This window comes from Aspergillus brasiliensis, assembly GCF_001889945.1.
Source record: "Aspergillus brasiliensis CBS 101740 unplaced genomic scaffold ASPBRscaffold_5, whole genome shotgun sequence".
Lineage (NCBI taxonomy): Eukaryota > Fungi > Ascomycota > Eurotiomycetes > Eurotiales > Aspergillaceae > Aspergillus > Aspergillus brasiliensis.
In genome coordinates, this window is record NW_027137446.1 from 86,895 (window position 1) to 98,976 (window position 12,082).

A 12,082-nucleotide genomic window follows, 5' to 3' on the forward strand; every position below is an offset into this window, starting at 1 on the left:
GAGTAAACCCGAAGCGCGTCTCTCCGCGGCCCGGAAGCCGATCATCGCCCTCCACTCCCCATGGAAAGAGAATAGATCATCTCCAATATATCCACCCCATCATCAGCATGCCCCCACTAGAGCAAAGGGCTTCCACGCCCACTTCTTCACGACTAGCTGCAAGATCACCACGTGTACTTGCTTGCGTGCTGTGTCAGCAGCGCAAGGTGAAATGCGATCGCAAGTTCCCCTGCGCCAGCTGCGTTCGGGCCGGCGTGCAGTGTGTGCCCACTCTAGGCCCGCGCCCGCGGCGTCGCAGGTTCCCCGAACGAGAGCTCCTGGACCGTCTTCGGAGGTATGAGGATTTGCTCCGCCAGCATAATATAGCTTTTGAACCCTTACATACGCCTGCTGCAGAAGGCAGTGAGGTTCCAGAGTCCGTAGAACATGCTCGTTCTGAAGAATCTACCGTCGGGGAGGCAAGCCAGTCAAAGGAGAGGGTAGCTGTCAAGGCTGAGCCAGTATATGCGGCTAAGTTGTGGCTCCCGCAGCAAGGTATTTCAGGGTCACGCTAACTATTGTACAGGAACTACTGGAAGGTGCTCAATCTAGCGGTATGTGTTGTTCGTGAGTCTGATTGAACTAGACTGACAGTGGACTATAGCCCCTAGATGCTGAGGATGGTGACTATGATGATGACAGTGAGGATGGCGATAATCCCAGTGGCTCGCAGGACACTGTGGGAGGGACCGCCATAAACAAGATGTTCGATGAGGCATACAAAAACAATGATGACAATTTTGTCTTTGGGTCACGCAAAGCTAATGTGGATCTGTCGACATTGCACCCCGATCAAGTCCGGATCTTCAAGCTCTGGCAGATTTACTTGGACAATGTCGACCCGCTGCTCAAAGTCACACACACGCCGACACTTCAAACACGCATCATTGACGCCCTGGGCGATCTAACTAGTATAAGCCCGGAACTGGAAGCACTCCTATTCAGTGTGTATAGCGCCGCTATCATGAGTCTCGATGACGAAGAGTGCCGAGCCTCGTTTGGGTCTTCGCGGAAAGAGCTTTTGCAAGGATATCAATTTGGATGCCAGCAAGCCTTGCTCAACTGTGATGTTCTGCGCACCGGCAATCGCGAGTGTCTAACAGCGTTGCTACTTTATCTGGTTAGTCGCCGAGTTACTTTACCCTTTCTGCCCCTAACACTCCTAGGTGTCTGCGAGGTCTGAAACAGACCCGAGGTCGTTATCCTCAATGCTTGGAGTTGCCATCCGAATTGCCCAACGCTTGAACATTCAGGATGAAAAGTCCAATGCCAGGTGTCCCGCGCTCGAGGGCGAGATGCGCCGGAGACTATGGTGGTCGCTAGTCATGTTTGACAACCGCATTGGTGAGATGACAGATCGCAAAACGACGATGTTGATACCGACATGGGATTGCGGTACTCCCCTCAATGTGATTGACAACAATATACAGCCGGAGATGAAGACCCAGCCAGCTGCTCATGCGGGCCCAACTGAAGCCTTTTTTGTAGTTTTACGCAGCGAACTGGGAGAGTTTCTACGGCACAGCCCTTTACACCTAGATTATATCAACCCGTCGTTCAAAGCAATCTCCAGGCATTTAGAAGGTGGTGGTGTGACGGACCTCGAGAGAAAGATAGAGGACAATTATCTCCGACTGTGCAACCCCGAGATCCCCCTTCACTACATGACGATTTGGACGATACGGGGCTTTCTGGCAAAGTACCTCCTGCTTGACCATTACTCGAACTTCTCGCCCACGCAGCAATCCGAGGCGCAGCGCAACATTGCCAGCTCTTACGCAGTACGGATTCTCGAGTCTGATACCATGCTGATGAGTTCACCGTTAACAAAACGGTATCACTGGCATGTTCACATGCACTTCCCGTTCCCTGCATATCTACATATCATCCAAGATTTGAGGAAGCGACCCACACAAGAGCATGCTCATGAGATGTGGAAGGCTATGAGCGAGAACTACGAGATTCGCTTCGGAGATATGTATAGATTCCATCCATTTTTTGATCTTATGGCGCGAAATGTTCTCCAGGCCTGGGATGCGCATCAATCCGCATTATCTGAACTTGGAAAGACGGCTACGTCACCGTGGATTGTGCAAGATGTCAGAACCAAGTTACAGAAATTGAATTCAGATAAGGAACATTGCAGCGCAGAGCAGCCGAATGACATGGAGGACACCCCTCCATTCTCCATGTCAACCAATCATGATATTCCGAACCTGCTATCCGGCATGGAAGGATTGGGCACCGCATATTCCGGGCTTGGTGGCTATTCGGACATATTTGAACAAGCTGTCATGGATGTTGATGCTTATCAGTCAGGTTGGCCCACCATGAACTTCAACCCGATGTGGTAGGGTGACGAGGACTACAAGTCTCGATCTAGTGTGCCTGTACGGCTGCTACTCAAGCGAATCGAGATAATGGTTAGATGGCTATCGACTAACGAGCAATTGCGATTTGACGACGTGAAAGCATCTCTGCTCATCAATGAAGCCCCCAAGGAGAAGAGGTGGCCCAATCTAATGCAAGTATATTGATCTGGTACACTTCGTCAGATCGGAATACCGCCACCGTAGCCAATGTCTCGTACATAAACTAATATGCACGTACCATTATCAGATACCAACAGGCAGCAGTATTTCAAATCCCCAATCTACGATTTACTCCACGATCTGGAGGGTGCAATTGGCGCACTGGCGCCATGCCGGGCCGAGGCGCCGAAGCGGAGCATCGAGCAGCCTCCGCCCATTTTAGAGCAATTTGGATTAGGCGACCGGCCTGTCTGCCTGTCACCGGCTGAGGAGATATTAGCTGCGTTGTTCCATTACCTAGTAGGGCCTAATCAGTGGATCGAATCCCTCCGCTTTCCCGGACGGCCCTTCCACTGTGGATTCGGCCACCATTCCCGTCGATGTGATGGCGATGCTGCTGTGCTCCGTCCCACCCCATCGCAAGGCTAACTGCGCCGGGACATTCACTAACAATCAATAACCCGCCACGGCTGGTGTCTCAGTTCCACGATTGGCCCAGTCTCAACTTGGGGTTCGTCAGTGCCCTGCAACCGCAGCCTCAAGGCCCCCCTCACATTGCACGTGTCTCAGTTTTCTTCAGAACATTGGTCTCTCATTCTTTCACTCTACCCAATCCGTAACATATCCATCAGCCATGCCGCGAAAGGCCGTCACATCAGACCCGACGAAGCGGAGGAGATCAGACGGCACACGGTCACGAAATGGGTGTCGCACCTGTCGGTAAGTCACTATCAATCATTCCTCAGATGACTGCTGTAGCCGCTAATCCTTCCAACGCTCCATAAGTGCCCGCCGCATCAAATGCGACGAAACTCCCAACCAATGCAAGAACTGCACATCAACCGGGCGCTCCTGCACCTACGACGTCCACCGACTTCCCCGTGCAACTAATAACCCGTACCGTAATCCCCACAATCTACTCGCTCAAGTAACGGACGGTTTCCGCTGGGCGATAACCTCCGACGAGCGACGCTGCTTCTCACACTTCCAGCACTTCACGATCCCCGGATTACTCGAACTATTCGACTCAGAATTATGGAAGCAGCTCGTGCTGCAGATCAGTTACTCCGAGCCGGCAGTCTACCACGCTGCAGTGGCCTTGAGCGCCGTACACCAGGATGTCGAGGTATCGGGGATGCCATTGCCGGGCCAGACTCGACAGAATATCTGGCAGAAGTTTGCGCTCGAACAATCCGCCCGCTCGTTCGGAATATTGAGTCGACGGCATGCGAGTGATCCCCGCTTGAGAGAAGTCATGCTGCTCTGTTGTCTTCTGTACTCGCTACTCGAGCTTCTACAGGGACAATACGAGCGAGCATGCCGCCATCTCCAAGGCGGCCTACAGATTCTCCGCGAACTCAAAGTCCAGAAGCCCCTAGCCGAGGAGACAGAATCACCCGTGGAGAAATGCCTAGTAGCAGCCTTCGTACAGCTAGACATCCAGTCAACATACTACGGCGTTGACGGGCCTGTCCTCTGCGTGGACAACGAACTAGGCAAATACCAATGGCAACTGAAAAACGCCGAATCATTCTCAAGCCTCATCGAAGCCCGTCAAGCCATCGAGCCTCTCGTCAGTGGAGTATTCCGATTCACATCGCAATCCTGGCCATTATCTCCCGCCGACGTGGCAAGAGATTACAACGCCCTGCTCCCGCGTCAATACCAACTCCTCTCACAACTAACGCACTACGCCGAACTGTTCACCCCCTTCTACACCCACGCCTACCCCACACTCACGAGAAAAGAGCAACGCGGCGCCGACATCATCTACACCCTCCACCGCGCCCTCACGTTATCCGTCAAAACCTGTCTCCTCGCCAAGAACCCCGCCGTGCTCGACCTCTACACCCCAGAGTACCAAGAAACGCTCTACCTTGTGGAAGCACTATTACAGAAATACCCAGAACGACCAGCATTCACACTAGACGTCGGCATCTTACCCAGTTTATATCTCATCTCCTTCGGATGCTACGATATCCGCGTGCGGCTGCGCGCCATCGAAGTACTACAGCAGTGGCCGCATCGCGAGGGACTATTCGAATCGAAGTGGGCGTCGTTTCTCCTGCTAGAGTTTGTCAAGGCGGATATTAAGCGGGATGCGGAGAACGTGCCGGCGACAATGAGTGAGCGTTCCGCTTCAATTTCGGGTTCGGGCTCCAGTTCTGCTGGGAGCTCGCCGCCCTCTGCGACGGTGGATCAGTATATGTCTACGGTTGGACAGATTGAGCGGATCCAGCAGCAGATTATGAGTGGACAGGACTTTATGCTGCAGGATGCGCTGCAGAGCGTGGATTATTTGACGTCGTGGTCGTGCGTGAAGGCCATTGTGCCGAAGAAAAGAGGATGATATACCCATTAATAAATACATCTAACTGTCGCATACCGTCTTACTAGCTGTAGCAGTGCATGTAAGGTGGAACACTGTCTAGTATATAATAAGATGGTGGGATAAGACTGTCTAAGGACTAGTATCCACAACCTCCCACCCCCTCCTCAACCGCACATAACACTTCTGCATCGGCCACGAATGCAACTCACGCGTCTTATCAATAATCCCAACCAGCGCCTCGCGCTCCTCCAACTCAGTAAAATACTCTCCGTAGAGGGTGATAGCGATCACGGCATTAACTAACGCCGGATGACAGCGGGGGTGGTTCAGCGCGATACCGCAGATTCGGAGCACGATGGAGCGGACTTCTGCTTCTGCTTTGCGGTGGGCGGCACGGGTGGAGTTTCTGATACATTACCATACCGTTAGTATAAATATAGAGAGAGAAAGGGGGTACATGTTTAAAAAGTGGAAGGCTGGCTTACGCAAGATACGGGTTCTGGGCTGTTAGGATCATATTAGCGAGCTCGAGGTGCTGCACTGCTGTCACTTGTTCGTCGGAGCTGTACCAGATTGTGGGGAAGAGTTCGCCGCGTGATCGGTCTGCTTTCTTTTCGAAGATTGGGGATAGCTCGAAGCGGTAGTCGTGTTTGAGCTTGCGGTGGCGGAGCATGAGGCGGTCTGTAGAACATGGACAAGTTAGCGATGTAGGAGGGTAGATAGATGCTATATGGAGGGAGTTGGGTGATGGAGGGGATAGGGACTACAAACTCCATTCTTCACGCAACCCGCCGCCCCAGCGCCACTTGGTCACCTCGCTTGCGAGCATGATCAAGGTGTTTGCAACAGATGCCTTTTGCCAGTCCTCTGGACTGAATCGCATCTTGGGTGCACGTTGTCGTGTCAGCGCGTAGTATACCTCCTGTCGGATGACGATCCAGTACGCTGCCGTGGCGAGAGATTGGTCTAGTCGGTGAGAGATCATGGCATCGATGATTCTCTGCGTGATGGCTAAGAAGTTGACTTTGTCTTGCGTGGACATATCTGTGACCGTATCGTGTTCCTCTATATCCTCCTCCATTTCTTCGTATTGACGGAGTATAACCGTGGCCACCATGATGTTTTCTTGCTCTGTGGGATCGGTTATTTCAGGGAATTTGAGGAGTTCGGGGATGCATTTGAGCGTGTATTCTACCGCTGTGCATTTCTGCAGATCGGGGAGAAGCTGTCCGCGATAGCAAATCCCTTGGGGTGTTGTGTAATGCGGGAGACGGGCTAAATGACGCGCTGAGACTGCAAATAGAGCGTTGCGTATGATCGAACAGTACTGTGCTCGCCGAGGTACTACTAATTGGAAGTGTCTCCGGTCGTCGCAGTGGTCGAACTATGGTGTTTAGCTACTTAGGTATCACGGAATTTTGGCAGGCTTACCCATGGCGATATCTCCTCGATGAAATGGCGTAGCAGACAAGCCTCCTGCACTGTGGCCTGTGCGGGCTCGGGAGTAGATAAAGCACTGTCTGTTTCAATTGGTGTTCTTGACGGTGGCATTCCGTTGATCGAGAGATTGCTTTCAGGGCTATCCATATCCCACTCGTGTGCAACATTAGTGCGTCTGTTACCGTTGACCGTGTCTACCGATACGAAGTGGCCAAAGCCATCCGGTGAAGGATTGAAAGGCGGACTCTGAATCTCAAAGTTACTGCCACTCTGACTCCCATCACCGCGGGTCCATACAAGATTATTTGATCCATCGGATGTTGGCGTTTCGCATCGCTCTGTGGACTCCTGATAGTGTGCTGTACTCTCAGCTACATCTAACCCAGGAAGTGAAGAGTCCCCTGAGAGCAGCTTCCATTTCTTTGGCTGGCTGCTCATCCAAGATTGGTCCCTTGAGAAGTGCCCATCAAGCCTGGCTGTCGAGCCTTGACGGAAGACTGATTTTCGCTGCACTGGCCTACACACCAAGTCTCTTTCTTTACATCGTGTGCATGTGGGCTGTTTCTTATCACCTGTAGATGAGGGAAGCAAACATTAGGCACGTTCGGACCCGGAAAAGCTGACCTACATTTCACGTGTTTCTCTGCATTTAATCGGTATTAGCCAATATCCCGAAGAAAAGAGCCATCTTCTCACATCTTACCGCGGCAGTTAGAGCAAGGCGTCCGTGCCAGTGTAGCTGGTGATGATGGCGGCATCGTTGATAGCGAAGCAATTGGCGGTAACGGCAACTCAACGGCGCGGCCTACTCTTTTGGGGCAAAGCCGCATTGAGGGGAAGTCCCCACATCCCCGCATCCATTGGGTTCAAACCTGGAGAACATTGTATTCAAGGAAAATTTCATTGCACTAACACTTCTATAAGCTTCAGATCAATGCAAATCATTGCAATTCAGCCGCTCGCCATTCTCGTTGAACCGGACCACCTCCCCGGACAGCAGAGCACGCTGCAAAGCTTGCCCGATCGTCATCACCTTGATCCCTCGCTCTAGCGGCAGCGGAACCTCGGTGTCCTGGAGAACCGCATTCACAAACTCATTGGCTTCCACGGCAAATGCATTCTCGAACCGCTCCCAGTATTCCGGCTGCACTTCGTGTCGCATACCCAGTTTATCGGCAAGGACAACGTTGTTCTGGCGGGGGATCACATTAACCATCACCTTGCCCTCGGTGCCGGTGATCTCAGTGCAGACGTCATGTCCATGGGCTTGGGTCCGCGAGCAGTAGAAGTATGCGATCTTTCCACCCCAGAACTCAACAACGCCGACTGCATTATCCACATCAGACAGGTCCTTCAGCTCAGGGTGATGCTGCAGCGTTCCAGCTGCCCAACAAGCTTTGGGCGTGGGATTATCCAAGAACCAGAGGGACAGGTCAATATCGTGGATGGCACAGTCGACGAAGATACCACCGTTGCGGGATGCGTATCGCACAAAGAAGCCGGTCTCATCCTTCAAGTCGCATGTGTTCGACCGTACCAGAAATGGTGACCCAATGGCCTTCTTGTCGAAGATCTTCTGGCTCGCGTCCCGGTAGGAGGCATCGAATCTGCGCGAGAAACCAGCCATCACTTTAAGGGAAGGCTTGGCTCTTGCCGCATCAACCACTGACTGGGCCTGGGCGAAATTTGTTAGCATTTATCGGATGGCAAGCAGAGACAAGGGTAGGATACCTCTGCCAAGTCGGTACTCAGTGGCTTTTCGCAAAGGACATGGAGATCCTTGTCAATAGCCGCCAGGGATTGACTTGCATGGACATCAGTGCTGCTCGAGATCCAGACGGCTTGAAGTCCAGGGTGGCCCAGCATGTTGTCGTAGTTGTCATAGACGGTGATGCCAAAGTCCTTGTACTCCTGGTTGTTTGTGGCCCAGGCGATCTCGCTAGCATCAGTACTGCAGACTGCCACCACCTTGGCTCGTGGGACACGGTATAGCAAAGTGTGGACATGGCGCTTGCCCTGGTGCGTGTTAGGATAATGTCACAGTATCTTGAGAATGGATTAGATGCATACCATTCGGCCAAGGCCGACAACTGCAATCTGGATGGAACTCATGGTAGCTTTTTTAAAAGAAAGTTGGATACTGGAGAAGTTGTATGCTCTTAGATGATGTCTGACGAAACTACAGGAGAAATAGGCTCTATTTATGCCTTTGATGTCCAGTATACAGAAGTTGGTCACCTTGTAGTTGTATCTACAGCCGCCGACACTTGCCTAATACGGTAATCGGCTGTGGTGGTCTTGGCCGCAGCCTCGCCGGGACCTACTGAACTAGGAAAAAAGAGCAATATCATGGAATGCTCAATTATCTACATCTTCCCATATTTGGAATAACCGGCCTTGGATTCTGATCTTGAATGCTCCCGAATCAAATAATTCACTTTGTTGGCTTCATAGAATGCCATCGTAACAGGAAATAATGCCCGCTGTCCTGAATTGAGGCAGGTCATGTGACCCACTGAGCGATAATCGGATCTCCGTTTGAAGCCCATCAAAGGCTTCCACTCACTCATCCACCCCAACGACCATGACAATGCTGGGAGCCCATCCTCCACAACGCCATTTGCTGATACCATCAAATACCAGCTAATCCTCATACCAGTTCTATTCATGCTCTCCGCCGGGATATACTCCCCCAACCGGCTTACACCATGAAGAACGTCCGGAATGATTTTCTCCCCGCCGATCGGAAAATTGCAAACCGAGGTACGGAGCATATCCACTCAACTCACTGCAAACCCTGCTGACACTCCAGACTGCCGTTTCTGCACTAAAAGACGCATAAAATGTGATCGGACTATTCCACAGTGCCGCAAATGCACCATTCGTGGGCACTCTTGTCCTGGGTTCGACGCAGTTCAATTGAATTGGAACCATTCCATGGCACGTCGTGGGATGCCGAACCAGTTCCCACCTCGACGTGGATCCAGTCATCCGCAAGATCGAGAAACGGAAAGTTGCATCGATAGGCATAGTGCGCCTATCCTCACTACCTTTGTTGAAGAGATCTACCCGCCGATTCCTCACCCTCTGGCAGATGACGGTCTCAGTCGCCGCCAGTCTTCGACAGTTCTGGGTGAGAGACTAATCAATCATTTCAGCCGCCATGTTGTAAGCATATTCTCGTGGATCGACAGTCACAAGAATCCTTGGAGGAAGATCGTGCTGCCCTTGGCACAAGGATCTATAAGCGTTCGCCTGTCTATACTGAACCTGGCTGCCGCTCACTTAGCAGCCACATCTACTGGTACCATTGCATTACGTATGAAACAGGTGAACTATAGCCTAAGAGATATTGCCTTACGCAGCCTAAACCAAGAGATTCAGCGTCAACTAGACTGTCATGCCGTGAAGCCCCCTGATCAGCTGTGTCTGACTAGAATTCTCATTGCGGCGATTACCCTTTGCCATGCGGAACTGGTGACTCGCGATTCGACTGATTGGACCTTGCATCTACATGCCTGTCGTGCGATCGTAAGCAGGTACGGAGTGTGCGCTCGCAACGAGACTCTAGATCCCATGACGCAGTTCGCGATCAAAGAGATCAGGGACGTTGAGGTATTCAACAATGTCTTCTCATTCTCAAGCAGCAGTAAAGTAGCGACTACAGCAATCGAGTTCCAGCCATGGACATTTACAGATCTGATTAATGACATCACTGCTCTGGAAAGACATCATTATGGATATCTCAGTGAAGGCCGACAGCCACCTGATGTCGACTTCAACATCTGGCAAGCAAAGCTCGAGCAGGCCTCCACACAAATGAGTATGTCGGACATCACATGTCTGTTGGAACAGGGAAAGACTACGCGAGACTGTTTTGAAGCCCTCATAGACACCCATTATTATGCGACTCTTATCTACCTTCATCAGGCCTTTGCATCTCCAACCACATTGATGCAAACCGTCTCCTCGACAGTGCCCATTCTCCTCGATAGAATCCAAAAGGTTGCCTTGGCTTCCGGTGATGCGTTCTCTCAGGACCTCTTCTTCCCTCTGTTCATTGCTGGTACGGAATGTTGGGGAGATGAAGATAAGCAGGGGATGATTGAACGGATTCTCCTAAAGTTACTTGTCACGACTGGGCTGTGGTGCAACCATAGGGCGCTAGACTTCCTGCGTGGATTCTGGTCAAGCTCGGAGCATCATGGCACCGGGAAGTGGATACAGTACGCTCGAGAATGCAGACAACAGCTGGGGCATTTTCTCGTGTTCTGAGATAGGATGAGCCCGGAGAATACCTCCGTTATCTACCGCAAGGACGAAAATAATCTGAGGATTACATGCAGCTCTGCCATGTCACGCCGTCACATGTCGACCGTCTCTTCATCCTCCACGCCGAACAACACCCTCATTGGATCCTGATAATGCATGAAGCCAACACCTGGCTCGCAGACACCATACCCCAGAAGCCTTTGGGCTTGAGGCTTCATCTTCTTCACTCGCTCCAAAGGAACCACCAAGAACTGGTTCTCTGCGGGCCGCAGTGTTGGTTTGCAGAGGAATATTCCCACCGTTTCGCGGTAATCGTGCCTAAACGCAACAGCGGTTACCAAATGCCACATGGCATGGATTTAAAGAGCAACATACTCTGTGACATTTGCACCACCAGCATGATACAGATTGCCCAAGAAGATGAACGCATCGCCAGGTTCTAGTTCCGCAGGAACAGCTTCCTCATCTAATGGTTGCCGCTCCGGGCCCCAAAGATGTGAACCTGGAATAGCGACGGTCGCTCCATTTTCCTTGGTTGTCTTCGTCAAGGCCGTCACACAACCAATCATCACCGGCAGTTGCGCATCATGTGGATGATAGTCACTGCCATTCTGTCAGCATACTATGTGACAGTCATCTTCCTACATACTTATCATCACGATGAAGCACCTGCTGCTTGCTTCCCGGTGTCACCCGGAACCCAGCCGTGCTAGAGATGATCGGCTTCCCAGAAACCGTCACCTTATGATCGCCCCTCCAGAAGGAGTAGCTGGACGAGACAAGTGCATTCGCGACGCCGATATAGGTTGCATTGCACGCCAATTCGACGCAGGCATCCGAAATACCTAGCAGACCGGTGGCTCGCTGCGTGGTCGGAGGGAACAAACCATACTTGTCTGGTATATCTTTGTCGAAGTGCGGCTTGAGATCTTGCTTTATCTGTTCGGCCGCATCACGGGTGATGAGATTCTCTACGATCACACCTCCGTCTCGACGGATTGCCTCGATGAGAGTATCCGTAGAGGTGGCGGTAGCATTGAAGCGTTCGAAGGAAGCAGGTGCAACCATTGTATTCAATAGAGAACAGTGAAATACAACTCTGAATAGAGAAAAGTACATGTAATGCTAAATCGAAAAACGGGATATACCCTACTTTATATAAGTAGTCTACAGAGCCAGACACGGAAACATTGCCCACTACCCTCTATAACCCTTGAAATCATAGTCTATGCAACATGAACTACATCACATTACCCCTCCAAAAGCCATCCCATCCCGTCATCCCCTCCTCTTCAAACTCGTATAGACGAGTAGTAGTAGCTGTAGTAAACCTTCAACCCAAATTGGCAACATCCGTGAGAAAGCTTATCTCCGCAAAGGATTCACCCACCCACTCACCCACTCACAAGACTTGATCGAACTGTGGGGTAAGACAGCACCAACACCGATTCGGTATGTGACCTGAGAA

At 51.5% G+C, this 12,082-nt stretch overlaps 6 protein-coding genes across 6 annotated transcripts; 3 read left to right on the plus strand and 3 right to left on the minus strand.

Moving 5' to 3' along the window:
• Positions 1 to 107: 107 nt before the first annotated feature.
• ASPBRDRAFT_54171 (uncharacterized protein) lies at positions 108 to 2,393 on the plus strand (the record flags this gene model as incomplete). Its single annotated transcript, XM_067627185.1, has 4 exons — positions 108 to 514; positions 566 to 593; positions 644 to 1,159; positions 1,206 to 2,393. 4 exons carry the CDS (start codon positions 108 to 110, stop codon positions 2,391 to 2,393), a joined length of 2,139 nt encoding a protein of 712 aa, XP_067479550.1.
• An 811-nt stretch (positions 2,394 to 3,204) lies between these two features.
• On the plus strand, positions 3,205 to 4,920 carry ASPBRDRAFT_195030 (Zn(II)2Cys6 transcription factor domain-containing protein; the record flags this gene model as incomplete). Its single annotated transcript, XM_067620822.1, has 2 exons — positions 3,205 to 3,290; positions 3,357 to 4,920. The coding sequence occupies 2 exons, from the start codon at positions 3,205 to 3,207 to the stop codon at positions 4,918 to 4,920; spliced, it is 1,650 nt and encodes a 549-aa protein (XP_067479551.1).
• Positions 4,921 to 4,957: 37 nt separating this feature from the next.
• Positions 4,958 to 7,099, minus strand: ASPBRDRAFT_41985 (uncharacterized protein). The gene is made up of 6 exons (XM_067624705.1): positions 7,046 to 7,099; positions 6,971 to 6,985; positions 6,334 to 6,914; positions 5,674 to 6,286; positions 5,388 to 5,583; positions 4,958 to 5,308 (listed from the first exon to the last, which is right to left on the minus strand). Exons 3-6 carry the CDS (start codon positions 6,778 to 6,780, stop codon positions 5,032 to 5,034), a joined length of 1,533 nt encoding a protein of 510 aa, XP_067479552.1. The 5' UTR covers positions 6,781 to 6,914; positions 6,971 to 6,985; positions 7,046 to 7,099; the 3' UTR covers positions 4,958 to 5,031.
• Positions 7,100 to 7,252: 153 nt separating this feature from the next.
• On the minus strand, positions 7,253 to 8,534 carry ASPBRDRAFT_41986 (Gfo/Idh/MocA family protein). The gene has a single exon (XM_067624706.1). The coding sequence runs from the start codon at positions 8,036 to 8,038 to the stop codon at positions 7,274 to 7,276; it is 765 nt and encodes a 254-aa protein (XP_067479553.1). The 5' UTR covers positions 8,039 to 8,534; the 3' UTR covers positions 7,253 to 7,273.
• Positions 8,535 to 8,902: 368 nt separating this feature from the next.
• ASPBRDRAFT_535027 (Zn(II)2Cys6 transcription factor) lies at positions 8,903 to 10,662 on the plus strand. The gene is made up of 2 exons (XM_067627083.1): positions 8,903 to 9,105; positions 9,155 to 10,662. Exons 1-2 carry the CDS (start codon positions 9,051 to 9,053, stop codon positions 10,615 to 10,617), a joined length of 1,518 nt encoding a protein of 505 aa, XP_067479554.1. The 5' UTR covers positions 8,903 to 9,050; the 3' UTR covers positions 10,618 to 10,662.
• Positions 10,663 to 10,706: 44 nt separating this feature from the next.
• ASPBRDRAFT_29296 (phytanoyl-CoA dioxygenase family protein) lies at positions 10,707 to 11,682 on the minus strand (the record flags this gene model as incomplete). Its single annotated transcript, XM_067622640.1, has 3 exons — positions 10,707 to 10,932; positions 10,990 to 11,217; positions 11,264 to 11,682. 3 exons carry the CDS (start codon positions 11,680 to 11,682, stop codon positions 10,707 to 10,709), a joined length of 873 nt encoding a protein of 290 aa, XP_067479555.1.
• Positions 11,683 to 12,082: the final 400 nt, after the last annotated feature.

What these genes read in the sequence shown, in the direction of transcription:
- ASPBRDRAFT_41986 (XM_067624706.1), bottom strand. Translation starts at nt 8,038, where the DNA reads ATGCTAACAAATTTCGCCCAGGCCCAGTCAGTGGTTGATGCGGCAAGA.
- ASPBRDRAFT_535027 (XM_067627083.1), top strand. Translation starts at nt 9,051, where the DNA reads ATGAAGAACGTCCGGAATGATTTTCTCCCCGCCGATCGGAAAATTGCA. An exon ending in TCGGAAAATTGCAAACCGAG is followed by an intron (nt 9,106 to 9,154) that starts GTACGGAGCATA and finishes CTGACACTCCAG; the next exon opens with ACTGCCGTTTCTGCACTAAA.
- ASPBRDRAFT_41985 (XM_067624705.1), bottom strand. Translation starts at nt 6,780, where the DNA reads ATGAGCAGCCAGCCAAAGAAATGGAAGCTGCTCTCAGGGGACTCTTCA. An exon ending in TCGAGGAGATATCGCCATGG is followed by an intron (nt 6,287 to 6,333) that starts GTAAGCCTGCCA and finishes TAAACACCATAG; the next exon opens with TTCGACCACTGCGACGACCG. An exon ending in CGGGTTGCGTGAAGAATGGA is followed by an intron (nt 5,584 to 5,673) that starts GTTTGTAGTCCC and finishes CATGTTCTACAG; the next exon opens with ACCGCCTCATGCTCCGCCAC.